Source organism: Myotis yumanensis, unplaced genomic scaffold, assembly GCF_028538775.1.
Source record: "Myotis yumanensis isolate MYYU_CA2020_CCGP unplaced genomic scaffold, mMyoYum1.0.hap1 SCAF_10, whole genome shotgun sequence".
In the NCBI taxonomy this organism is placed as follows: domain Eukaryota; kingdom Metazoa; phylum Chordata; class Mammalia; order Chiroptera; family Vespertilionidae; genus Myotis; species Myotis yumanensis.
In genome coordinates, this window is record NW_027223761.1 from 30,776,518 (window position 1) to 30,802,165 (window position 25,648).

Here is a 25,648-nt window from a genome sequence, read left to right on the forward strand (position 1 = left end):
ATGGGAACTTTTTTAAAGGATGAAACAGAGGTGCAACTCCAGGAATTCTACATCTGGTTGTTCAGCAAGTCAGTTTGGAAAAACGAGCATGTGAAAAAACAAAAATGATGTGAAAAGTGCCTGATAAGAATGTTAAAAAGTAAAAAAAAAAAAAAAAAAAAAAAAAGAAAGCTGACAAAAGGACCAGAGGTCCCTTGCCTCAACCACTCATTGGGGATTCAGAGTCTTTACACCAGAGTGGGTAAAACGGTCAGGAGGTAGAGAAGAGAAATTTCTGGACTCATTGACCTGGGAGCTCCACAAACTGTGGTACCAAAATCCACTGGCGAAGCGCTGGTGTGGACAACAATTAGATTGAGAGAACATGAAGGTTGTTCTCCCAAGGGAAGGATCGATGGGATGATGAGCCTCGGAATGTTTAGACAGGCTTATGCAAATAACTTGTGTCTCCTTTACCTGAATGTCTTATGGGAATGGATACTCTGGCTGGGCAATGCTTACCCTACCACATGTTGTAAAACCAAAACTGTGTCAGAATGGAGGCTACAGTTAAGAAAAAAATTAAAATTAAAATTAAAAACATGTTCTCTGATAATATCAATAAATGATTAGAAAGAATGATAAATAATGTCCAAATAAATCACTTCACCATAAATATGCCTATCAAATTATATAGCTTTTGAAATATACAGATGCATAAAAACTTCATAGGCCTTCTGAAATGTAAGGTGCTGTAGTTACACAAATATATAGAAAATAGCAAAGATAGCAATAATTTGAAATCATACTTGCAATAAATGTGGATTTCAATTTATTTCCTTAATCAAACAAATAAGCAAACAAAATTATAAACATGGCTTGAACTTCGATTCTCCACCAGGTGCTGATGGAGAAATTTCTTGTTGTAATTTTTTTTGTTCCATCTTCTGTATGACCTGGGGAATGAGAAATAATGTTTTAAAAGGAAGTAGTACTTGATTTTCTCTGATATGTGTGACCTTTAACAAATCACAACTAACTGAAAATTATTTTCCAAAATGAAAGTCACATTCTAAAATTTAGATTAATATTCAACAAAGCAGCTTTAAAATACCAACATTTAAAATACTATAGCTAATAGTGCATTGAAACATTATTATAACACAGGCTTTTAGCAAAGGGCCTAAAATCCTTTTTAATGCCGCAATCCTTTCACAAAATACCACCTGATGATATTCCAGCTTCTGAGCCTCTAGTTGGTCATGCTGACACTGTAGTTCTTCTTTTTGTTTCTGAAGTTCACCTGCTTTTTTCTTAAGTTCATTTTCTTGTAAGGAGATAAGATTTTCATATTCTTTCGGTTCTTCCTCTGTGAAAAACTGTTGCTGATCTAATGTCTAAAGTAAAAAAAACGAAGAAAGAATAATCTTAGAAATGCAACCATAAGGTCTGATTCAGCTGTCAAATTGTGTAATTAGCAAAGTACAATAGAGTATAGTATTATACCTTTGGGATAAAAAAAGAAAAAGAATTAAGAAAAAATATATTTATGTACTCTGAATAAAAGGAACACCTAAAGACTAATAAGATTGTTTACATACAGAACGAGAGAGAAACTGAGGGGAAAGGACAAAGGGAGTGAAGGCAAGGAAAGCATACTCCTCTGAATACACATTTTGTACAGAATTGCTTTTCTGAAACATTCAATGTGTTACACACTCAAAAAACACACACAAATAACTAAAATCCACAAGGACAGAAAAATCCCGCAAATTGAATAGAAACAGACACAAATAAATAATACTTTTATTTTAACTGAATAAAATAACTGACAGAAGGGAGAAGGGTAAAAAAGAACTAACCCAAGAAACTTCTGAACACAGTATCTGGACTACATGCACTCAAGTTAAAAACAACCCAAAACTCTAAACAAGTCTTAGTCTTGTTTTGCAGAGGCATGGATTAGCAATTCTAAAATGCTTTGAATATGCTAGGACTGAGCAAATAAGTGGAAAATTGTTGTGGAACAGAAACAAATAAATAATACAACTGGGAGCCAGGTTTTGTATGAAATACAGAAAAAGAAAAACATAAAATGTATTGGAATTGAAGGTGTTATATTAAAATTTAAGAGGATAGTGAACTCATGAGTTGTAATATATTTGACAGTGAAATATACACAATGAATATAAATGTGTGTAGTGTCTATATATGTGTGTGCAAGTATGTGTGTATATATGTATATATTCATAATATAAATAAATAAATATGTATTTAAAAATTTTTAAAAATTCCCAGCTCTATTATCCAACCAGGATTTGCTTTAAAGCAAGGACAATTCCGTAGAAAGAAAGTCCTCAGAGAATGATGGGAACATACCAGAAGGCCACAAAAACCTGTTTGAGGAAACTCCCACTAGCCAAGTATGGAAATAAATACAGGCAGTCCTTGGATTACGTCAGACTCGACGTACGTTATTTTGTGGTTACGTCACCATCTCCCATTCATTTATGAAGAAAAAAAAAAGTTCCGCCATTTCGACGTATGTACATATGTGCTTTATGTTTTTTATTACTTATTTACCACAAGTAAAGGTCAGGAATTGATGTCTTTCTTTTAAATTTTTTTTACTGTTTCACTTCATTACTGCTGTGTATGTGCTCCATGTAGTGACGTAGGTGCTTATGTAGGTGGATTACGACTTATGGTGAAAGTCGCGTTACATCGCGCCGTAGGCATGGATCTCAGACATAACCCGAGGACCTACTGTCATAGGAAGGATGCAGGCTTACTGAATGAAACAGGAATCCATGAGTCTACAGTGAACAGGTAGAGAAGAGGAAAGGGTAGCTTTTCCTTACAATACAAAGGCAAAAAATAAATGATTAGAAAATCACCATTTGTCAACAGTCAAGTAACAACTGATGCTGACCAGAATCAGCAGAGGATGGAACTTGTAGATAAGTCTCAAAGTATATCCTTAAAAATACATTTTTAAAAACAAAAAACAGATTACTCATTTTTTATTAGTGGAAATGTAAATTAGTGCAATTCTTTCAATATTCTTTACAAAGTATATCAATAGTTTAAAAAATATTCTCTTGACCCTGATAATGCTACACTGACAATCTACTTTATAAAATAGCCCTAAACACATTAAAAGCTGTATATGAAAATGTGTTGAAAGCAGCACTTTTTAAAATAACAATAAAAGACTGAAGATAACCTGAATGTCTAATCCTGAGAAAATAATTAAGCACTCATAGGTATGAAAATAATGCTTACAAATTGTATTTGGAAAGACTTATGATGTAGAATGATGTTTTTTTTTTTTTAAGCTGACTTAAGATTCTGGCAATATCATGGGTTTTAGAAGACTTTTTTTAGATTATAAAAGGTAAAGTCGTAGCCGAACCGGTTTGGCTCAGTGGATAGAGCGTCGGCCTGCGGACTCAAGGGTCCCAGGTTCGATTCTGGTCAAGGGCATGTACCTTGGTTGCGGGCACATCCCCACTTGGGGGGCGTGCAGGAGGCAGCTGGTCGATCTCTCTCATCGATGTTTCTAACTCTCTATCCCTCTCCCTTCTTCTCTGTAAAAAATCAATAAAATATATATAAAAAAAAGGTAAAGTTGTAACTTTACAGTGAAAACACCTGGTAGACTTCACCTTAACTAAATAATCTAGGTTAATATTGCCAGTTAAGGGAATAATCAGGACTAATAATGCCTCCTGATACTATGTCCCTAGTATCACTTCAGCTATATTCCTATCAAAAGTAGGAATCATAAAGGAACAGTCCCTCAAACTAATGGGTGGTCTACAAAATTGCTGGTCTATACTCTTTTGAAATATCAATGCCATGAGACACAATGACTCAGGAACTATTTCAGATTAACAGAGACTAGAAAGACATTACAACTAAATTCACTGCATTTTCTTCGGTTTTCTTTTGCTATAAAAGTCAATATTGGGAAAATTGACAAAAATCTCAATCAAGTCTACCTGATTAGGGGGGGAGGGAACCTTTTTGCTGCCAAGGGTCATTTGGATATTTATAACATCATTCTCAGGCCATACAAATTTTCAACTTAAAAATTAGCCTGCTGGAGAAACCAAGATGGCGGCATAGGTAAACACCTGAAATTGCTGCTTCCACAACCACTTCAAAAATACAACTAAAAGACAAAATGGACATCATCCAGAACCACAGGAAGGCTGGCTGAGTGGAAATCCTACAACTAGAAGGAAAGAGAAAAGCACACTGAGACTCAGAGGAGCTGCGGAAGTAAAATGCAGAGGTACAGAGGCGCACGCGGAAAGGGCTGGCAACTGAGGATGCAGTTGTCTTTTTCAATCGGGAGGGAGACACAAGCTCCTGATGGCCCTGAACTCCAGTTCCAGGCGAGTCTCTGGGGACCCAGACTCATATGGGGAGAAACTGGACTGTCTGGCAGCAGGCAGAACTCGATGAGGCTTTCTCTCAGAGGTGCTTGCAGCGATTACCGCAAAACACTGAGACCCAGGACCTCTTAGGGCAGGTCTGAGGATCAGTCATAGATGTTTGCTCTGCCCTGTTGATTCCCTGAGATGCCGCCCCACCAAAGCTGAGCACAGGGGCTTTTGCATATGAATGACCTGGCCCTTTGCAATCTAAAATTACCTAACAAACTGCAGCTTGGTCAGAGAGACCCAGAACATCCAAACGAAGGCACAAGACCCCACAGCAGCTTGCATTGCTTCACAGCTGGGTCTCATCTGGGCACCTCCAAATCCCAAACAAAGAAGAGGAATCTGCAGATCTCTCTGTACCTCCTGTTGGGTAGCCTCAGGCAGTGGCAAAATTAGCACCTCCTTAGAGATCCAAGTGCCAGTGTACCCTGTGGTCAGAGTGGGACCATCCAGATTACAACTCCTCAGACCCATAAGGGACACATTCAGGGGGCAGACTCAGTGAGCAACAAAGCCCCCCTGAAGCAAGTCTTGCCCCAGAAGGGTGTCTCTAGCAGAGAAGTTCTCCCACCATGAACACAGCTGATTCTTACAGCCAATTGGCCTGGAGGTCAATTCCTCCCAGTGATACCTACAACAATCAAGGCTTAACTACAACAACACTGTGCACAAAGCCCACAAAGGGGTGCACCAAGAGTGTCCACCACAGGTAATTGGGGAGGCAGAGCCACTGGGCCCTATAGGACACCTAGCACACAAAGCCACTCTATAAACACATGGAAGCAGCCAAAATGCGGAGACAAAGAAACAGGTCACAAATGACAGAAATGAAGGAAAGTAAACTACTGGATATAGAGTTCAAAACCACACTTTTAAGGTTTTTCAAGAATTTTCTAGAAACCGCCAATAAATTTAGTGAGACCCTCGAGGATATGAAAAAAGACCAACTAGAAATTAAGCATACACTGACTGAAATAAAGAATAATATACAGAGATCCAACAGCAGACAAGAGGATCCCAAGAATCAAGTCAAAGATTTGAAATACGAAGAAGCAAAAAACATCCAACTGGAAAAGCAAAAAGCAAAAAGAATCCAAAAATATGAAGATAGTGTAAGGAGCCTCTGGGACAGCTTCAAGCGAACCAACATCGATATTATGGGGGTGCCAAAAGAAAAGAGAGAGCAAGATATTGAAAACCTATTTGAAGAAATCATGACAGAAAACTTCCCCTACCTGGTCAAAGAAATAGACTTACAAGTCTAGGAAGCGCAGAGAACCCCAAACAAAAGGAATCCAAAGAGGACCACACCAAGACAAATGCCAAGAGCAAAAGACAAAGAGAGAATCTTAAAAGCAGCAAGAGAAAGACAGTCAGTTACCTACAAGGGAGTACCCATACGACTGTCAACTGATTTCTCAACAGAAACTATGCAGGCCAGAAGGGAGTGTCAAGAAATATTCAAAGTGATGAATAGCAAGAACCTACAACCAAGATTACTTTATCCAGCAAAGCTATCATTCAGAAGTGAAGGTCAGATAAAGAGCTTCACAGATAAGAAAAAGCTAAAGGAGTTCATCACCACCAAACTGGTATTATATGAAATGCTGAAAGGTATCTTTTAAGAAGAGGAAGAAGAAGAAAAAAGTAAAGATAAAAATTATGAACAACAAATACATCTATCAACAAGTGAATCTAAAAATCAAGTGAATAAAAAATCTGATGAATAGAATAAACTGGTGAATATAATAGAATCAGGGGCATAGAAAGGGAGTGGACTGACAATTCTCAGAGGGAAAGGGGTGTGGGGGTGTGGGAAGAGACTGGACAAAAATCGTACACCTATGGATGAGGACAGTGTGGCAGGGGGAGGGGGGGAGGTAAGGAGGGAAGCTATGAGGGAAGGGGGAAGAGGAACAACTGCAATAATCTGAACAATAAAGATTTTTTTTTTTTAAATTAGCCTGCTATCAAACATTTTATTAACTCACTACTAGTGCCTTGGCAGTGCTAGACCAAAAGGTCTCTGGGCCGTATATAGCCTCCAGGCCAGACATTCCCCACCCCTGGATTAGAGTATTGGGGGGGTGGGGGGTGTTGATAATGTTATTTGATTATATAAGATAAATCCTTTTTTGCAAGAAATACACATTTGAGTATTAAGGTTAAAGCAGTATCATGTGCAACTTACTCTCAAAAATAATTATATGTTATATAGAGATACACATATACACAGGGTTAAAATAGAGGAAAAAAGAGAGTTAGAGAAGTAAATGTAAAATAAGAAATCTTGGCAGTTTTGAAATCCTGGGCCATCCCCCTCACCAACCTCAGGAAAGGCAGCTTCCGGATCAGAAGCCCTGTAGATTTCTGGTATCTGAGGGATTTCTCCAAGTGCAATGGTCCAGGACCTGTAGTGATGGGGCTTCTTCACCCCACCCGTAGAGGGGGCGCTTTTCCTGGCAGCTTTTAGTGGCCAGCTGTTGGCGTGTGCTTTCCCAACCATGCTTTGCAAGCAGTCTGCTTGGTTTTGGCCATTTTCTTTCACTCCACGCAGAAGTTCTAGGCCGCTTCTTAATCCGTCGTCCTGCTCCTGCTGCCCAAGGAGACCCGCAGTCCAGGAGCTAAGTGCACGGATCACCCGATCAAATAACGAAACCAATTTTTTCTTCCTAAAGCATTTTTAATGAGATGTATTAGCTATTGCACAGATTCTGCCTTGGAGTCCCCCCACCCCCCACCCCCACCTCAAGAAAAAATGAGGGCAATTTAATATCTAGAACCATTGTAAGCCACATATCTACACTGGTCTCTTAGACTTCTTTACCTTGAGCTGTTCTATTTGCTGTTTGGTAAGCAGTTAGGAATAAATATGTTTGGAAAGCTGTCTTAGTTGGGAAACACCAATGAGGGCTACAGATTCCTGAATTAATGGTGAAATCTGGTTGAAAGCTATCCCTTTAAGCTGTTAACAAAATGTGAGCACCTCGGGGAAGGAATTCCCCTCTCTGAGCTGTGGTTCTATGTGTGAGAACAACAATGCAGCCCATACACAGTTCTAAGGCCTGGTTCACAGTGAGACGTGTATGTCAGGAAGACGCACAGGGGCCTTACAGTGCATCTCCCCCGAGTCCCAAGCTACCACATAGGGATCTAAGGAGACAGTTCTTCCCTGACACAACATCAGAAAAACCCACACCACACACTCAGATTCCCCCCAGCATTGATCCTGAGGACTCTCAAATATCATCCACTGGCAAAGATCCCTGAACTCCCAGAGTCAATTCCAAAACACAGGGCTAAACTTGGCTTTGGCATCCCCCGTACCTTATCCAACATACAATCAGTCCCATTAAAATGCCAACAGTAAAGCCAACAGTAATCCAAGTATCGGTAGTCCCCCAGGTATATCCCATCTCAGATCCTGCAGAAAGAGGAGGCAAACATTAAAAGAAAACCTATGTGCAGTGGCCAAAGTGATCACACAACCACTGCTAAGATATCTGTGGTCGTGTGTCATTTCCCTGTCATAGATATAACCACCAATTCTCTGCCACACTTCTTGTCATCCCTATCACATACACCTCCACACATCAAATAGTGTGTTTAGCAACTGACAGAAATACATGGCAAAATGGAACACCACCTACCACATATGTATGCCATGCACATGTTCAAAGCTTCCACACTACATCATCTTACATCACTATACACTGCTATATATCAAATATCTGTGTACCGCCAAAATTCATATGTTGAAATCCTAACACCCAATGTGATGGTATTAGGAGGTGGGGCTTTTGGGATATCATTAGGACATGAGGGAGGAGCCCGCGTGAATAATTAGTGCTCTTATATAAGAGGCCCTAGAGAGATTCCCTTATCCCTCCACCATGTGAGGATACAAGAAATCTGTGACCCAGAAGAAAGCCCTCACCCAGCAGTTTTTATTATATTTATATTTATTTATTATACTGGCTACAAGTCACTAACACAAATCCTATCTAATAAAAGAGAAACATGGTAATTAGCCATACGCCGCTACCCTTCCCATTGGCTAATCAGCGACATATGCAAATTAATCAACAGCCAAGATGGCCGTTAATTTGCATATGTCAGCCCCAAGCCTGGGACTGAGGCTTTAGGCTGGGGCCTGGGCGGAGCCAGCCAGCGATCGGCCGTGGGGAGCTGGGGGTGCCCCAGCCCAGGGCTAATGACTCGCCAGAGGCGTTAGGCCCAGGCAGGGGCCATACCAGCAATTGGTGTAAACTACAGAGGAAACACCTTTTCTGACTGCTGATTGGCTAAGCTCCCTGTATGCCACTGGTAATATTCTTAGTAACTTGGGTAATGAGAGTCCAAATAGGTGATCTAGGGTTTTTTTACTACACTCCTGGAGAAAAAAAGGAAGATCTGCTGCTGGAGGGTTAAGAAATGTCATATTCTGCCCTAGCTGGTTTGGCTCAGTGGGTAATGCCTCGGCCTGCCCAACGCAGATTCTGGGTTCAATTCTGACCAAAGGGCATGTACCTAGGTTGCAGGTTCCTTCCTAGCCCGGGCCCAGGTCAGGGCTCATGCAGGAGGCAATGAATCAAAGTGTTCCTCTCACTTTGATGTTTCTCTCTGTCTTTCCCTTTCTCTTCCACATTCTCTAAAAATCAATGGAAACATATCCTCAGGCGAGGAGAAAAGGGAAGGGAAGGGAAGGGAAGGGAAGGGAAGGGAAGGGAAGGTCATATCCTATGAAAGACACTTCTTGAAAATGCCTAAAAAAGTTGTCATTTTTTCATGGTAAAGGGACTGGAGTCCGGGTTGATGAAAACACCTTGGTGGCTGCCGTGACTGGCAGTGGCTGCAACAGTGCGGTGATGGGGCTGCGGCCTTCCCCTGATCAGCCCAGTCGACTCCCACAAAGGGAGGCCAGACTGTGGCTTAGGCCCACTCCCCAAGGGGAGCAGGGAGCAGGAGGTAGGACATCCCCTAGGGCTCCCAGTATGTGATAGGGGGCAAGCTGGGCTGGGGGACCCCCCCCCCCCCCCGCTCCATTGCACAAATTTTTGTGCACCGGGCCTCTAGTCTCTTATATTATATTATACTAGAGGCCCAGTACACAAAAATTTGTGCACTCCGGGGGGGTCCCGCAGCCCGGCCTGTGCCCTCTTGAAGTCAGGGAATAACTACCTGCTGGCTTAGGGCAGCTCCCCAGGGGAGTGGGCCTAAGCTGGCAGTGAGACATCCCTCTGGCAGCCTGGGAGCCCTTGGGGGATGCTCACTTGCCAGTGGAGAGCAGGCCTAAGCTACAGTCGGACATCCTTAGTGCTGCTGAGGAGGCGGGAGAGGCTCCCACCACCACGGCTGTACTGGCATCTGTCAGCCTGGCTTGTAACTGAGCAGAGCTCCACTTGTGGGAATGCACTGACCACCAGGGGGCAGCTCCTGCATTGAGCATCTGCCCCCTGGTGGTCAGTGTGTGTCATAGTGACCAGTCATTCCCAGTCGTTCTGCTGTTGCATATTACCCTTTTATTATATAGGATAGAGGCCTGGTGGATTGGTGGGGGCTGGCTGGTTTGCCCTGAAGGGTGTCCTGGATCAGGGTGGGGGTCCCGTGGGGGTGCCTTGCCAGCCTGGGTGAGGGGCTGAAGGCCGTTTTCAGGCTGGCCACAGCCCCTTGAGGGTAGGGGTCCTGCTGGGGTGCCTGGCTAGCCTGGGTGAGAGGCTGATGGCTGTTTACAGGTGGCCACAGCCCCTTCAGGGTGGGAGTCCCCGCTGGGGTACCTGGCCAGCCTGAGTGAGGGGTTGATGGCCATTTGGAGGCTGGCCACAGACCCTTCAGGTTATGGGTCCCCCCTCTGGGGTGCCTGGCTAGCCTGGGTGATGGGCTGATGGTTATTTGAAGGCTGGCCACAGCCCCTTCAGGGTGAAGGGTCCTGCTGGCGGGCCTGGCCATCTGGGTGAGGGCTGAGGGCTGTTTGTAGGCTGGCCACTGCTCCAGCCATCCAAGCTCCCAGTGGAGGCTGGCTGGAAGCAGGTATCTGGGGTTTATTTATCTTCTATAATTAAAACTTTGTTGGCTTCAGTGGAGGTTAGATCTGGCCAGGGCAGGCGGGAAGGTTGGCTTCCTCCATCGCAGGGGCAACCAAGCCTCCGAGGCTGCTGGCCGCCATTTTGGTTGTGTTAATTTGCATTTAGTCGCTCTGATTGGCAGGTGGATGTGGCGTGGGGTATAGCAAAGGTACGGTCACTTTGCATGTTTATCTTTTATTATATTATATCATATCATATCATATCAACTCTTATCATATTATATTATACAAAGCATATTTCAATTCCAAATTTCACATGTCTCACACATATTCTACACACACCACACTCACACACATCCCTGGCCCTTGCTTCCAAAAACAATTCCGCTCTCCCTCCAGGACCACTCGAGGCCCCATCTGGCAAAATCAATCATCCGCTGCCTCCCTAACCCCTCTCAGCTCTAGGCAGATGCATTTGACCTGCAAGATCATCCCCAGCCAGGACCAGAGCCATGACCATGGAAAAGAAGATATGAGCTCAATTAACCCAACCCACCAGCAGGGGGGGTTCTGTAGTGAACTGTACTGTCTTAAGCTCAGGATCTAGTGTGCCTGGGGAATGGGCTTGGCTTGTGCAGGACTCAATACTATTGACTCGTCAGCTTGAGCACAGAACTATTGATTCGACTTCTACCAGCCAACAGTTTGCAGTGGCCCTGGAGCCTGGCCAGAAGAGTTGCTGGTAGGGTTGGGTCTCTGGCCCCTGATAGACCCTTATCCTCAGGGGGCATGGACAAGATCCTATCCCCTTTCTCCTAGTAGCTGACAAGCTTCCCATTCCAGGTCATCCAGCCCATCCAGCTCCTTAAGCTGCCATAAGTTACCAGCAACCCTGAGGACGCTTGTCACCCCTCTCTAGCTATTAGGCGATCCACCCTGGCTTAGGGACCTAGCCTGGACTGCTGACTCTGGGGCTGAAGTAGGCCCAAACGAGTTTTCTCTCCTTTCCCATTGGCCCCCATTTTGGCCTCGACTAACTGGGAACCTGAGTGTTACGTTATACTCCCTCAAGGTGAAGAGTAAGGTTAACGTTTAGAGGATGCTTACCTGTCCCAGACAGGGTGAAGTTCAACACTGTGGAGGTGGGCAGGGATATGTGACTTATCACACATTGGCAGGTGGTCATCACATTGTGCTCCAGAGAGTGGTTCAGCCTCAAACGGCTGGAGATGTTAAATGTGCCGTCCTCATTCTTGATGGCTGGACCATTGGTGATGCCTTCAGAAATCTCCTGGCCCTGGGGATTCTCCTGGGTCCATATATACCATGTGATGTTAATGTCCTTTGGGTAGAACCCACTTGCCTCACACAAAATATCTTCTTCACCATCATCTTTCGTCATGGCTTGTTGTCGAAACAAGGTGCACTTTGGGGAAGCTGCCAAGGAAGAGAAGTCATGATTTGAGGGTAGGTTGGGACTAGCTTATTAACAGTTCACAGCCTGACTCATAGCAAGCCTTCAGGAAGGGTGAGTGAGGCGAATGAGATTCTGCTTAGCCTAAGTAATCTGGGGATGCTGATCCCAGGGCCAGTGTGACACTGATAGACCATGACCCCGACTCTCACAGCCATTATGTAAAGCGGAGTTTCTTATGCCTCTTGGTGTCATAGACACCTTTCTTTGAGAATCGAAGGAAAGCTTTGGAACACTTTTGTGGTAGAAACTGCTGTCCATTCTTCAGTGACACATCCAAGTTAAAGCTACATCTCCCAACCTCCATTTCAGCTGGTGAACTCAGGGTCTAATAGTTCGGATAGAATCAGAAGTAGCGAGAGCAACCTCAAGGAAGTACCCTTAAAAGAACAAGGGTATCTTAAAGAAAAGTACTATGGCCTTCTCTCCCTCTCCCCTTCTTCCTTCCTGGAGAACGCCTGGAAGACCATGTCATGGTTCAAGATGGAGAAGCCATTTCCAAACACAAGGTGAAAGCTACATGTTCAGGATGCCAAAGTGGCAAGATAAAAGACCTCTGGGTCCCAGATGATCAAAGAACAGCCCTACCTGTCCAGGGTTGGCTCCATTTTTGTGAAAGAAAAATAAACTGCTTTTTTAAAAGCCCCTGTTGCTCTGGCCAGTGTGGCTCAGTTGGGTGAGTGTCATCCCATGACCAAGAGGTGGCCGAGTTGATTCTCAGTCAGGACACATGCCCTGGTTCCAAGCTCCATCTCCAGTAGGGAAGGTGCAGGAGGCAGCCAATCAATGTTTCTCAAACATCAATGTTTCTCTCCCTCTCCATCTCCCTTCCTCTGTCTCTAACATCAAGAGAAACATATTTTTAAATTAATTAATTTAATTAAAAATAATAAAAGCCCTTGCTGACTTCTGGTTTCCTCTCTGGCATGTAAAGAACTAGAAGTCATCACTCCTATCCTGAACTGAACAAACTGCAAATCAACAACTTCTCTTAGATCCATCAGAGAACTGAGGTGACAGGGCAAACCACAACCCTGAAAGCTAGAGAGACAGGCAGATTGAGAGAACCAAAGCCAAAATCATATTACCGTAAGCAGAAGGTGCTGGAGTTATAACTGACAAATGGCTAAAGGCTGAAGGTGGATTAGCTGGAGGCCAGACTTAGGAGGTTTTTCTGGGTTTTGCCTCCAGGAACCCCCTCCCCTACCCACCCTCAGACAGGTTCTTGCACTTGCAAGAAGAATTCCCTGCTGTTTGGGGGAGAGGGGAGAGGAAAAGTAACCATTTAAAGATATACCCCGTGCATTCTCCATAACAAAGGATGCTCTCAAGTGGGAAGACTTTTCCAGAGCCCTGCTGACCTGAGAGAATGGTGATTAGCTCTTCAGCCCTCTATAACCTTCCTTTCTCACCCAGGAACACTTTTGAAGGTCATAGCCTAGGGGCTCAGGCCACTCAGAGAATGAGATTTAATTCACATGATAGACTGCTTCCCCTCCACACCACTTTACCACCACATCAAAGGGGCTCCGTATAATGATAGTAGATTACAACTGAGAGAGCTGCAAGATATAAAATCTACATGAGGAGTTCATAGGGGAACTGAAAGAAAACAGGGGAGGAGGAAACAAGACGCTAGAGGAAAACTCAAATCTCTGACATCTACAGCATGAAATTAACATTAAACACAGCCCAGTTCCTGGCCAAATTAACAGAGACTCTCACCCTAAAAGCCTGTTTACCTCAGTTCCTATTTCCTGATACATAATACCTGGCTTTCAACAAAAAATTACAAGGCATGCTGAATAGTGCAAAAAAACAAAAGCATCAGAACCAGACTCAGGTATGACACACATTTTGGAATAATCAGGTAGAAAATGCAAAATAACTATGATTAAAATGTTAAGAGCACTAATGAAAAAAGCAGACAACATGTAAGTACAGATGGATAATGTGAGCAGAGAGATGTGAAAGGGCGAGGGCTATGCCCTCCATCTTGCCTGTATCCTCCATGTTGGGGCCACGTGCGGCCTTCTTCCCGGAAGCCCAGGCCTCTGCTGGCCATGCCCGGGATTTTAAACTAACCAATGACAATCAAGGGGAGTGCGCGCCGTAGATATGACCACATCCTGTGTAACAAGACCCGGCTTGCGCCTGGCCAATCGGCAGGATCCACAATCCCCTCGCTCCACCCCCCTATTAAAACCCGGTTTTTCCCAGGCCGGGGCACTCTGCTTCTGGTCGAGGTGCTGGCCTGGAGCGGAGTTGGGTTGGCTAGCCCCCAATAAAAGGACCTTCTGCTTTTGCATCGAACTGGCTGGCTCCTAGTGTGGTCTTTGGGGATCTTGGAATCTGGGCATAACAAGATGGACATTCTCTAAGAAAGACTCAAAAGTAAATGCTAGCCAAACCGGTTTGGCTCAGTGGATAGAATATTGGCCTGCGGACTGGGGGTTCCTGGGTTCGATTCCGGTCAAGGGCATGTACCTTGGTTGGGAGCAGATCCCTGGTGGGAGGTGTGCAGGGGGCGGCTGGTCGATGTTTCTCTCTCATCGATGTTTCTGGCTCTCTGTCCCTCTCCCTTCCTCTCTGTAAAAAATCAATAAAAATATATTTTAAAAAAAAGTAAATGCTAGAAACCAAAAACACTATAAAAGAAATGAGGAATGTCTTTGATAGGAACATCAATTGACTTAACACTGCCAAGGAGAGAATCAGCTAGCTTAAATATGTCCATATAAACTTCCCAAACTAAAATGCAAAGAGCAAGAAGAATTTGGGGGGTTGGGGGGAAGGAAGAAACCAGAAAGGAAAGAAATATCCAAAAACAGGACAGTTTCAAAAGTTGTAATGTACATGTAATAGGAATACAAAAAGAAGTAAAGAGAAGGAAGCAGAAGAAATTGTTTAAAATATAATAGCTGAGAATTTTCCAAAATTAATGACAGACACCAAAGCATAGACATAGGAAGCTTAGAGAACACCAAGTAGGAAAAACCCTTATCATATTGAAAATGCATAAATATATATATATATACTAGAGGCCTGGTGCACAAAAATTTGTGCACTGGCCGGGGGGAGGGGAGTCCCTCAGCCTCACTTGTGCCCTCTCCCAGTCTGGGACCCCTCGGGAGATAACGACCTGCTGGCTTAGGTCCGCTCCCAAGTGGCAGAGGGCAGGCCCAATCCCTAGGTGCAGCCAGTGGTCACACTCAGGTTAGGGCCGATTGGGAGGTTGGGGCGCCGCCCCCTGTCACACTCAAGGCAGGGTCAATGGGGAGGTTGCGGCTTCACCCCCTGCCACGCACAGAGCAGGGCCGATCAGGGGTTTGGGGAGCTCCACCCTGTTACACACAGAGCAGGGCCGATCAGGGGGTTGGGGCACTCCCCCCTGTCACACTCAGGGCAGGGCCGATGGGGAGGTTGCGGCTCCACCTCGTCACACACAGAGCAGGGCCCATGGGGGGGTCTGGGCGCCGCACCCTGTCACACACAGAGCAGGGCCGATCAGCGGGTTGGGGTGCCTTCCCCTGTCACGAACAGAGCAGGGCAGATAGGGAGGTTGTGGCCCCGCCCCTTCTCACACACAAAGCCGCAGGGCGATCAGGGGGTTTGGGCGCTGCCCCCTGTCATGCTGCTCCAGGGGCCAGGAGGCCTCGTGCCTCCGCTGATCCCAGTGCTGGGAGGAATCGAAGCTCTACTTGAGACAGGGGCAGTGAGGCCTCGCTGCTCCACTGATCCCGGTTCTAGGAGGCCTCACTACTCAGCTGATTCCAGTGCTGGGAGGCCTCGTGGCTCTGCTGATCCCGGTGCCAGGAGGCCTCGCAGCTCCACTGATCCCAGAGCCGGGAGGCCTCGCGGCTCCGCTGATCCCGGTGCTGGGAGGCATATTACCCTTTTACTATATAGGATAGAGGCCTGGTGCACGGGTGGGGGCCAGCTGGTTTGCTCTGAAGGGTGTCCTGGATCAGGGTGGGGGTCCCACTTGGGTGCCTGGCCAGCCTGGATGAGGGGATGATGGCTGTTTGCAGCTGGTCACACCCCGTTCAGGGTGAGGGTCCCCACTGGGGTACTTGGCCAGTCTGGGTGAGGGGCTGAGGGCCATTTTCAGGCTGGCGGGTGACTGAAGCTCCCAACCTCTCCTTTTTTTCTTTTTCTTTTTTTATTCTGGGATTTATTTACCTACTATGGCTGTCACTGGAACTGAGAGCGGGCTTTAGCTCTGAGGCTCGGCTCCAGCTCTGAGACCTCGGCTGCTGAAAGCAGGTATCTGGTTTGTTTGACTTCTATAACTGAAACACTGTTGCAACTCCAGCTCGGGTTGGCTGGCTGAAAACATGGGGCTTGTTTACCTTCTATAATTGCAACATTGTTTCTTAGAGTGCAAGCTCAGAGCCCAGTAGCGGCAGGCAGGGAACGTTGGCTTCCTCCTTCACTGGAGCAAGCAAGCCTCCTGTTCGCTTTAGCTGCCTGGCTACCAGCCACCGTCTTGGTTGGCAGTTAATTTGCATATCGCCCTGATTAGCCAATGGGAATCATGACGGAGGTATAGTTAATTACCATGTTTGTCTATTATGAGATACAATATATATATATATATATATATATATATATATATATATATATAATATATAATACATAAATATATATTATATATGTGTGTATAACTTACTCATAGAGGAACAAAAATAAGAATGACATTGGACTTCTTAAATGCAAGAGAGAAAAGAGGGACATGAAATATTTTAAGTGTTGAAAGAAAATAACCCACTTACTTGGAATCCAATATTCAGAAAAAATATCATTCAAAAGTGAAGTATAAATACTTTCTCAAACAAACCAAGGGAATATGTCACCAATAGACCTGCCTTGCAAAATATTATAAAGTCGTCAGAGAGAAGGAAAAGGATATGGGTCAGAAACTAGAATCACAGAAGACATAAATGAAGGCCAATTAAAACCTTTTCTTATGCTTTTGACCTGCAAGATCATCCCCACCCAGGACCAGAGCCATGACCATGGAAACTAAGATATGAGCTCAATTAACTCAACCCACCAGGGGGGGTTCTGTAGTGAGCTGTATTGTGTTAAGCTCAGGATCTAGTGTGCCTGGGGAAAGGCCTTGGCATGTGCAGGACTCCCCAGCTTGAGCACAGAACTATTGATTCGACTTCTACCAGCAAACAGTTTGCAGTGGCTCTGGAGCCTGGCCAGAGGAGTTGCTGGGAGGGTTGGGTCTCTGGCCCCTGATAGACCCTTATCCTCAGGGGGCATGGACAGGATCCTATCCCCTTTCTCCTAGTAGCTGACAAGCTTCCCATTCCAGGTCATCCAGCCCATCCAGCTCCTTAAGCTGCCATAAGTTACCAGCAACCCTGAGGACGCTTGTCACCCCTCTCTAGCTATTAGGCGATCCACCCTGGCTTAGGGACCTAGCCTGGACTGCTGACTCTGGGGCTGAAGTAGGCCCAAACGAGTTTTCTCTCCTTTCCCATTGGCCCCCATTTTGGCCTCGACTAACTGGGAACCTGAGTGTTACGTTATACTCCCTCAAGGTGAAGAGTAAGGTTAACGTTTAGAGGATGCTTACCTGTCCCAGACAGGGTGAAGTTCAACACTGTGGAGGTGGGCAGGGATATGTGACTTATCACACATTGGCAGGTGGTCATCACATTGTGCTCCAGAGAGTGGTTCAGCCTCAAACGGCTGGAGATGTTAAATGTGCCGTCCTCATTCTTGATGGCTGGACCATTGGTGATGCCTTCAGAAATCTCCTGGCCCTGGGGATTCTCCTGGGTCCATATATACCATGTGATGTTAATGTCCTTTGGGTAGAACCCACTTGCCTCACACAAAATATCTTCTTCACCATCATCTTTCGTCATGGCTTGTTGTCGAAACAAGGTGCACTTTGGGGAAGCTGCCAAGGAAGAGAAGTCATGATTTGAGGGTAGGTTGGGACTAGCTTATTAACAGTTCACAGCCTGACTCATAGCAAGCCTTCAGGAAGGGTGAGTGAGGCGAATGAGATTCTGCTTAGCCTAAGTAATCTGGGGATGCTGATCCCAGGGCCAGTGTGACACTGATAGACCATGACCCCGACTCTCACAGCCATTATGTAAAGCGGAGTTTCTTATGCCTCTTGGTGTCATAGACACCTTTCTTTGAGAATCGAAGGAAAGCTTTGGAACACTTCTGTGGTAGAAACTGCTGTCCATTCTTCAATGACAAATCCAAGTTAAAGCTACATCTCCCAACCTCCATTTCAGCTGGTGAACTCAGGGTCTAATAGTTCGGATAGAATCAGAAGTAGCGAGAGCAACCTCAAGAAAGTACCCTTAAGGAACAAGGGTATCTTAAAGAAAAGTACTATGGCCTTCTCTCCCTCTCCCCTTCTTCCTTCCTGGAGAACGCCTGGAAGACCATGTCATGGTTCAAGATGGAGAAGCCATTTCCAAACACAAGGTGAAAGCTACATGTTCAGGATGCCAAAGTGGCAAGATAAAAGACCTCTGGGTCCCAGATGATCAAAGAACAGCCCTACCTGTCCAGGGTTGGCTCCATTTTTGTGAAAGAAAAATAAACTGCTTTTTTAAAAGCCCCTGTTGCTCTGGCCAGTGTGGCTCAGTTGGGTGAGTGTCATCCCATGACCAAGAGGTGGCCGAGTTGATTCTCAGTCAGGACACATGCCCTGGTTCCAAGCTCCATCTCCAGTAGGGAAGGTGCAGGAGGCAGCCAATCAATGTTTCTCAAACATCAATGTTTCTCTCCCTCTCCATCTCCCTTCCTCTGTCTCTAACATCAAGAGAAACATATTTTTAAATTAATTAATTTAATTAAAAATAATAAAAGCCCTTGCTGACTTCTAGTTTCCTCTGGCATGTAAAGAACTAGAAGTCATCAGTCCTATCCTGACTTAACAAACTGCAAATCAACAACTTCTCTTAGATCCATCAGAGAACTGAGGTAACAGGGGAAACCACAACCCTGAAAGCTAGAGAGACAGGCAGATTGAGAGAAGCAAAGCCAAAATCATATTATCATAAGCAGAAGGTGCTGGAGTTATAATTGACATATGGCTAAAGGCTGAAGGTGGATTAGCTGGAGGCCAGTCTTAGGAGATTTTTCTGCGTTTTACCTCCAGGGAACCCTCTCGTCCCACTCTCCCCCACCCCCTTAGGTTCCTGCACTTGCAAGAAAAATTCCCTCCTGTTTGGGGGAGAAGGGAGAGGAAAAGTAACCATTTAAAAATATACCCAGTGCATTCTCCATAACAAAGAATGCTCTCAAAGGAGAAGACTTTGCCAGCTGACCTGGGAGAATGGCGATTAGCTCTTCAGCCCTCTATAACCTTCCTTTCTCACCCAGGAACACTTCTGAAGGTCATAGCCTAGGGGCTCAGGCCACTCAGAGAATGAGAGTTAATTCAGAGGATAGACTGCTTCCCCTCCACACCACTTTACCACCACATCAAAGGGGCTCCGTATAATGATAGTAGATTACAACTGAGAGAGCTGCAAGACACAAAATCTACTTGAGGAGTTCATATGGGAACTGAAAGAAAACAAGGAAGGAGGAAAACTGAAATCTCTGACACCTTCACCATGGAATTAACATTAAACACAGCCCAGTTTCTAGCCAAATTAACAGAGACTCCCACCCTAGAAGCCTGTTTACCTCAGTTCCTATTTCCTGATACATAACATCTGGCTTTCAACAAAAAATTACAAGGCATGCTGAATAGTGCAAAAAAACACAAAAGCATCAGAACCAGACTCAGGTATGACACAGATTTTGGAATAATCAGGTAGAAAATGCAAAATAACTATGACTAAAATGTTAAGAGCACTAATGACAAAAGCAGACAATATGCAAGCACAGATGGATAATGTGAGCAGAGAGATGGACATTCTCTAAGAAAGAATCAAAAGGAAATGCTAGAAACCAAAAACACTATAAAGGAAATGAGGAATGTCTTTGACAGGATCATCAATAGACTTAGCACTGCCAAGGAGAGAATCAGCTAGCTTAAATATGTCCATATAAACTTCCCAAACTAAAATGCAAAGAGCAAAAAGAACTTGGGGGTGTGGCAGGAGGAAGGAACCTAGCTTAAATATGCCTATATAAACTTCCCAAACTAAAATGCAAAGAGCAAAAAGAACTTGGGGGGGTGGGAGGAGGAAGGAACCAGAAGGAAAAGAAGTATCCAAAAATTGGACAGTTGCAAAAGTTATAACGTACATGTAATAGGAATACAAAATGAAGCAAAGAGAAGGAAGCAGAAGAAATCGTTCAAAATATAATAGCTGAGAATTTTCCAAAATTAATGACAGACACCAAAGCATAGACATAGGAAGCTTAGAGAACACCAAGTAGGAAAACACCTTATCATATTGAAAATGCAGAAATATATAGGTATATATAATACATAAATATATATTATATGTGTGTGTATAACTTACTCATAGAGGAACAAGGATAAGAATGACATTGGACTTCTTAAATGCAAGAGAGAAGAGAGGGACATGAAATATTTTAAGTGTTGAAAGAAAATAACCCACTTACTTGGAATCCTATATTCAGAAAAATTATCATTCAAAAGTGAAGTATAAATACTTTCTCAAACAAAACTGAGGGAATATGTCACCAACAGACCTGCCTTGCAAAATATTAAAAAATCTTCAGAGAGAAGGAAAAGGATATGGGTCAGAAACTAGAATCAGAAAAGACATAAATGAAGGTAAATTAAAATATTTTCTTATGCTTAATTGAACTAATACATAATTGTTGATTTAAAATAATAGCAACAATGCATTGGTGATTCTAGCATATGGATAAGTGAATGACAGAATGTTATAAGAGATGGGAAGGGAGGGATAAACCTAGATGGCAGCATAGGTAAACACCGGAAATTGCTGCGTCCCAAAACAAATTCCAAAAATACAACTAAAAGACAAAACGGACATCACCCAGAACCACAGGAAGGCTGGCTGAGTGGAAATTCTACAACTAGAAGGAAAGAGAAAAGCACACTGGGACTCAGAGGAGGTGCGGAAGTAAAGTGCAGAGGTACGGAGGCGCACGTGTCAAGGGCTGGCAACTGAGGACGTGGCTGTGTTTTTGAATCGGGAGGGAGTCACAAGCCCCCTACTGCTCTGAACTCCAGTTCCGGGTGAGTCTCTGGGGACCTAGATTCATACGGGGAGAAACTGGACTGTCTGGCAGCGGGCAGAACTCAGAACTCGAGGGCAGCTTTCTCTCAAAGGTGCTTGTAGCGATTACCTGGACACTGAGACCCAGAGCCCCTTACGGCAGAGCTGAGGATCAGCCATAGCTGCTTGCTCTGCCCTGTTGATTCCCTGAGACCCCACCCCACCCAAGCTGCGGCAGTGGCTTTAGCATATGAATGCCCTAGCCCTTTGCAATCTGAAAATTACCTAACAAACTGAAGCTGGGCCAGACAGACCTAGAACTTCCAAGAGAAGGCCCAAGGCCCCACAGCAGCATGCATTGCTTCACAGCTGGGCCTCATCTGGGCACCTCCAAACCCCAAACAAGGAAGGAGAATCTGCAGATCTCTTTGTAGCTCCTGCTGGGTAGCCTCAGGCAGAGGCTAAATTAGCACCTTCTTAGATCTAAGAGCCAGTGTACCCTGTGGTCAGAGTGGGACCATCCAATTACAACTCCTCTGATCCATAAGGGACACACTCAGGGGGCAGACTCAGTGAGCACCAAAGCTCCACTGAAGCAAGTCTTGCCTCATAAGGGTGTCTTAAGCACAGAAGTTCCCCCACTGTAGACACAGCTGATTCTCACAGCCAATTGGCCTGGAGGTCAATTCCTCCCAGTGATACCTACAACAATCAAGGCTTAACTACAACAACACTGTGCACAAAGCCCACAGAGGGGTGCACCAAGAGTGTTCACCTCAGGTAATTGGGGAGACTGAGCCACTGGGCCTTATAGGACACCTAGCACACAAAACCACTCTACCAACACATGGAAGCATAAAAAATGCGGAGACAAAGAAACAGGTCACAAATGACAGAAATGGAGGAAAGCAAACTACTGTATATAGAGTTCAAAACCACACTTTTAAGGTTTTTCAAGAACTTTCTAGAAACCGCCAATAAATTTAGTGAGACCCTCGAGGATATGAAAAAAGACCAACTAGAAATTAAGCATACACTGACTGAAATAAAGAATAATATACAGAAATCCAACAGCAGACAAGAGGATCCAAGAATCAAGTCAAAGATTTGAAATACGAAGAAGCAAAAAAAAAACCCAACCAGAAAAGCAAAAAGCAAAAAGAATCCAAAAATATGAAGATAGTGTAAGGAGCCTCTGGGACAGCTTCAAGCGTACCAACATCAGAATTATAGGGGTGCCAGAAGATGAGAAAGAGCAAGATATTGAAAACCTATTTGAAGAAATAATGACAGAAAACTTCTCCTACCTGGTCAAAGAAATAGACTTACAAGTCCAGGAAGCGCAGAGAACCCCAAACAAAAGGAATCCAAAGAGGACCACACCAAGACACATCATAATTCAAATGCCAAGAGCAAATGACAAAGAGAGAATCCTAAAAGAAGCAAGAGAAAGAAAGTCAGTTACCTACAAGGGAGTACCCATACAACTGTCAGCTCATTTCTCAACAGAAACTATGCAGGCCAGAAGGGAGTGGCAAGAAATATTCAAAGTGATGAATGCCAAGAACCTACAACCAAGATTACTTTATCCAGCAAAGCTATCATTCAGAATTGAAGGTCAGATAAAGAGCTTCACAGATAAGGAAAAGCTAAAGTAGTTCATCACCACCAAGCCAGTATTATATGAAATGCTGAAAGGTATCCTTTAAGAAGAGGAAGAAGAAGAAAAAGGTCAAGATACAAATTATGAACAACAAATACACATCTATCAACAAGTGAATCTAAAAATCAAGTGAATAAATAATCTGATGAACAGAATAAACTGGTGATTATAATAGAATCAGGGGCATAGAAAGGGAGTTGAATGACTACTCTTGGGAGGAGGGGGGGAATGGGTGTGGGGGATGCGGGAAGAGACTGGACAAAAATCGTGCACCTATGGATGAGGACCGTGGGGGCGGGGGGTGAGGGCGGAGGTTGAGGTGGGAACTGGGTGGAGGGGAGCTATGGGGGAAAAAAGAGGAACAACTGTAATAATCTGAACAATAAAGTTTTAATTAAAAAAAAAGAGATGGGAAGGGAGAACTGGAAATATTCTGTTATAAAATATCTGTACCACTGATAACAATGATGCAGTACAGTGTTCTTTCAACTTAGATTAGTTGTAAAAGTACATTGCAATCATTAAAAAAATTTTAAAGAAGTATAACTGAGCCGGGCTGGTGTGCTAAATGGCTAGAGCATTGGTCCATGCACCAAAGGGTCACAGGTCCTATTTCCAGCCAATGAATGGCAGGTACCTGGGTTACAGGTTTAGCCACTGACCCCAGTCTGGGTGCATGGGAGAGGCAACCAATCAATATCTTCCTCACATCCACGTCTCTTTCTGCCTCTGTCTCCCACCTTCCTCTCTCCATTCCTTCCACTCTCAAAAATCTAAACAAACCAAAAAAAATCAATGGAAAAAAATATCCTCAGATGAGGATTAGCAACAACAATAACAAAAAGTAAAGGGATTTATATACCATACTAATGCTAATCTAAAGAAAACTGGAATAACTCTATGAATTTCAAAGTAGCCTTTAGAACAAGAAAAATTATCAGGGATATTAGGTCAAAACTAAGGCTACCTGAATAAACTATGGACATTACCTAATAAAAATGTATCAATATTGGTTCATTAATTTTAACAAATATATCATACTAATGCAAGAGGTTAATAATAGAGAAAGCGGTATGTGCACAGGCAGGAGTCATAAAGAAACTACTATCTTTGCAATATTTTCTGTAAATCTAAAACTGTTCTAAAAAATAAAGTCTATTACTTTTTTAAAAAATTTTTTAGGCTTTCTGTCAGTTGTGGAGGAAATGATTCCTAATATGCTTTCCCATCCCCCTAATTAATAAGTACAAAACATTCAAAGTCTTAAGTACAATTTTGAAGGGCTCATAGACATTGTCCTCATTATAGGCTGCATTGTGGCCCCACCCTCAAATTCATGTTGAAGCCCTAAGCCCATTCTCTTAGACTGTGGCTGTATTTGGAGATAGGGTCTTTTTTAAACTCGGACCCGTTGGTCGGCAGGCCCACACTCTATCCACTGAGCCAAACTGGCTAGGGCTGGAGACAGGGTCTTTATAGAGGTACTATTGCATCTATTTAGAGAAAAGAACACTGAGGTTCAGCCTGGTTAATAACTTGCTCTAAGTTGTCCAGATGTAAACCCGTGTCTATCCAACTCCAAGGCCCATGTCCAAACTTCTCTACTTGGCGGGGCCACATCTCCACCCCCAGCCCCATCACCATGGGAACCACAGGACACTGCCTCAGGCACTCACCCAAAACCTTTAGAACGACTGTTCCCTGGGCCTTCTCGGGGGTGACCACCACCTCACATCGGTACTCTCCTGCGTCCCTTTGCTGGACTCCAGGAAGGTGCAGTGAGGCGTCCCCCTTCTTTAGCCCCTCTAGAGACACGTTGGCTCCGGGTCTGAAAGCCTTTTGATAGTGGTTTCCACGCATTTCAAACACCTTGTGCTCTGTTCCATGCGCCTTATGCTTGTGATACCAGATAACAGCCATAAACGTGATGTTCAGGGGTGTGGAACCAGGGACCTTGCAGGGGATGGTGACATTGTCATTCAGCAACACAGTCTGATTCTTCCCTTCCGTTTCCACTATCAAATCTGTGGAAAGAAGAAAATTCAGTTATGGGAGAACCTTGAAAAAAACTTAGGCCTTGTACTCTCAGACACTTTACCCTGTAATTAAAAACAAATTCCTTGCCCGAGGTCACCAGTAGGGGGCGTGCAGCAGGCAGCCGATCAATGAGCCTCTCGTCATTAATATTTCTCTCTCCCTCTCCCTTCCTGTCTGAAATCATTAAAAAGATATATCTTTTTAAAAAGAGCTTACTAGGTAGCAGGCACTCTGCCTGACCCTTTACAAAAAACAAAACCCAAAAATTCCTTTGGGGCGGGGGAGGGGGGCAGGGGGGGGCGGGGGGAGCTATCTCAGGTACAAAGGCCCTTAGTTCATGGCCCCTCCTTAATCCGAATAAGATCCTCCAACTTTGTTCTTCCTTTTCAATATTCTTTTGATTATTCTGGTGTCTTGCAATTTCTTAGAAATTTTCAAATCCGTTTAATTGATTCCTACAATTCCACAAAGGAAAGCTTAGAGTTGGGGACTGTTAAGGTACAGGTGGCCGAGGACGTCAGGCGGGGCCCCCGAAGGACCAGGGGAGTCTGCCTAGCGACACCCCCCCCACCTCACCCCACCCCACCCCACGCCACCTTACCTGCGGTGGACACCCAGCACCACAGAACCAGGAGCTGCCACAGAAAGCCACGCGGGAAGCCTGTGGACGCCGCAGCCGCCGCCGACTCCGCCACAGCCATGCCAGCGGGGGACCAGCGCGCCCGCCGGGGTCCGCCTGTAGCCGCCGAGTTTCCGTCTGGAAAGGGGAGTCCTGGGTCGGAAAGCGCAGTCAGGAAAACCGCCGCTTGGGGCCGTCACTTATTTGGTACTAGATGGCCTCTCTGCGCCTTCTAACCCTCTGCC

General features: G+C 44.6%; 1 protein-coding gene across 2 annotated transcripts; it reads right to left on the bottom strand.

The window, feature by feature from the left end:
* Window positions 1-823: 823 nt before the first annotated feature.
* Window positions 824-24,725, bottom strand: LOC139019049 (signal-regulatory protein gamma-like). 2 transcript variants are annotated; one of them, XM_070428226.1, is made up of 8 exons: window positions 24,424-24,725; window positions 17,520-17,849; window positions 14,417-14,518; window positions 11,563-11,892; window positions 7,758-7,854; window positions 6,760-7,102; window positions 1,206-1,376; window positions 824-935 (listed from the first exon to the last, which is right to left on the bottom strand). In XM_070428226.1, exons 1-8 carry the CDS (start codon window positions 24,665-24,667, stop codon window positions 846-848), a joined length of 1,707 nt encoding a protein of 568 aa, XP_070284327.1. In that variant the 5' UTR covers window positions 24,668-24,725; the 3' UTR covers window positions 824-845. The 2 variants fall into 2 exon arrangements, with proteins under 2 accessions (XP_070284327.1, XP_070284328.1); XM_070428227.1 differs by lacking the exon at window positions 14,417-14,518.
* Between the last annotated feature and the right edge of the window lie 923 nt (window positions 24,726-25,648).

Coding starts and splice junctions, on each gene's coding strand:
- LOC139019049 (XM_070428226.1), bottom strand. CDS start 24,667: ATGGCTGTTATCTGGTATCACAAGCATAAGGCGCATGGAACAGAGCAC. Junction 14,519..17,519: donor CTTCACCCTGTCTGGGACAG/GTAAGCATCCTC, acceptor GATTTTTTACAG/AGAGGAAGGGAGAGGGACAG. Junction 936..1,205: donor AGAAGCTGGAATATCATCAG/GTGGTATTTTGT, acceptor CTCATTCCCCAG/GTCATACAGAAGATGGAACA.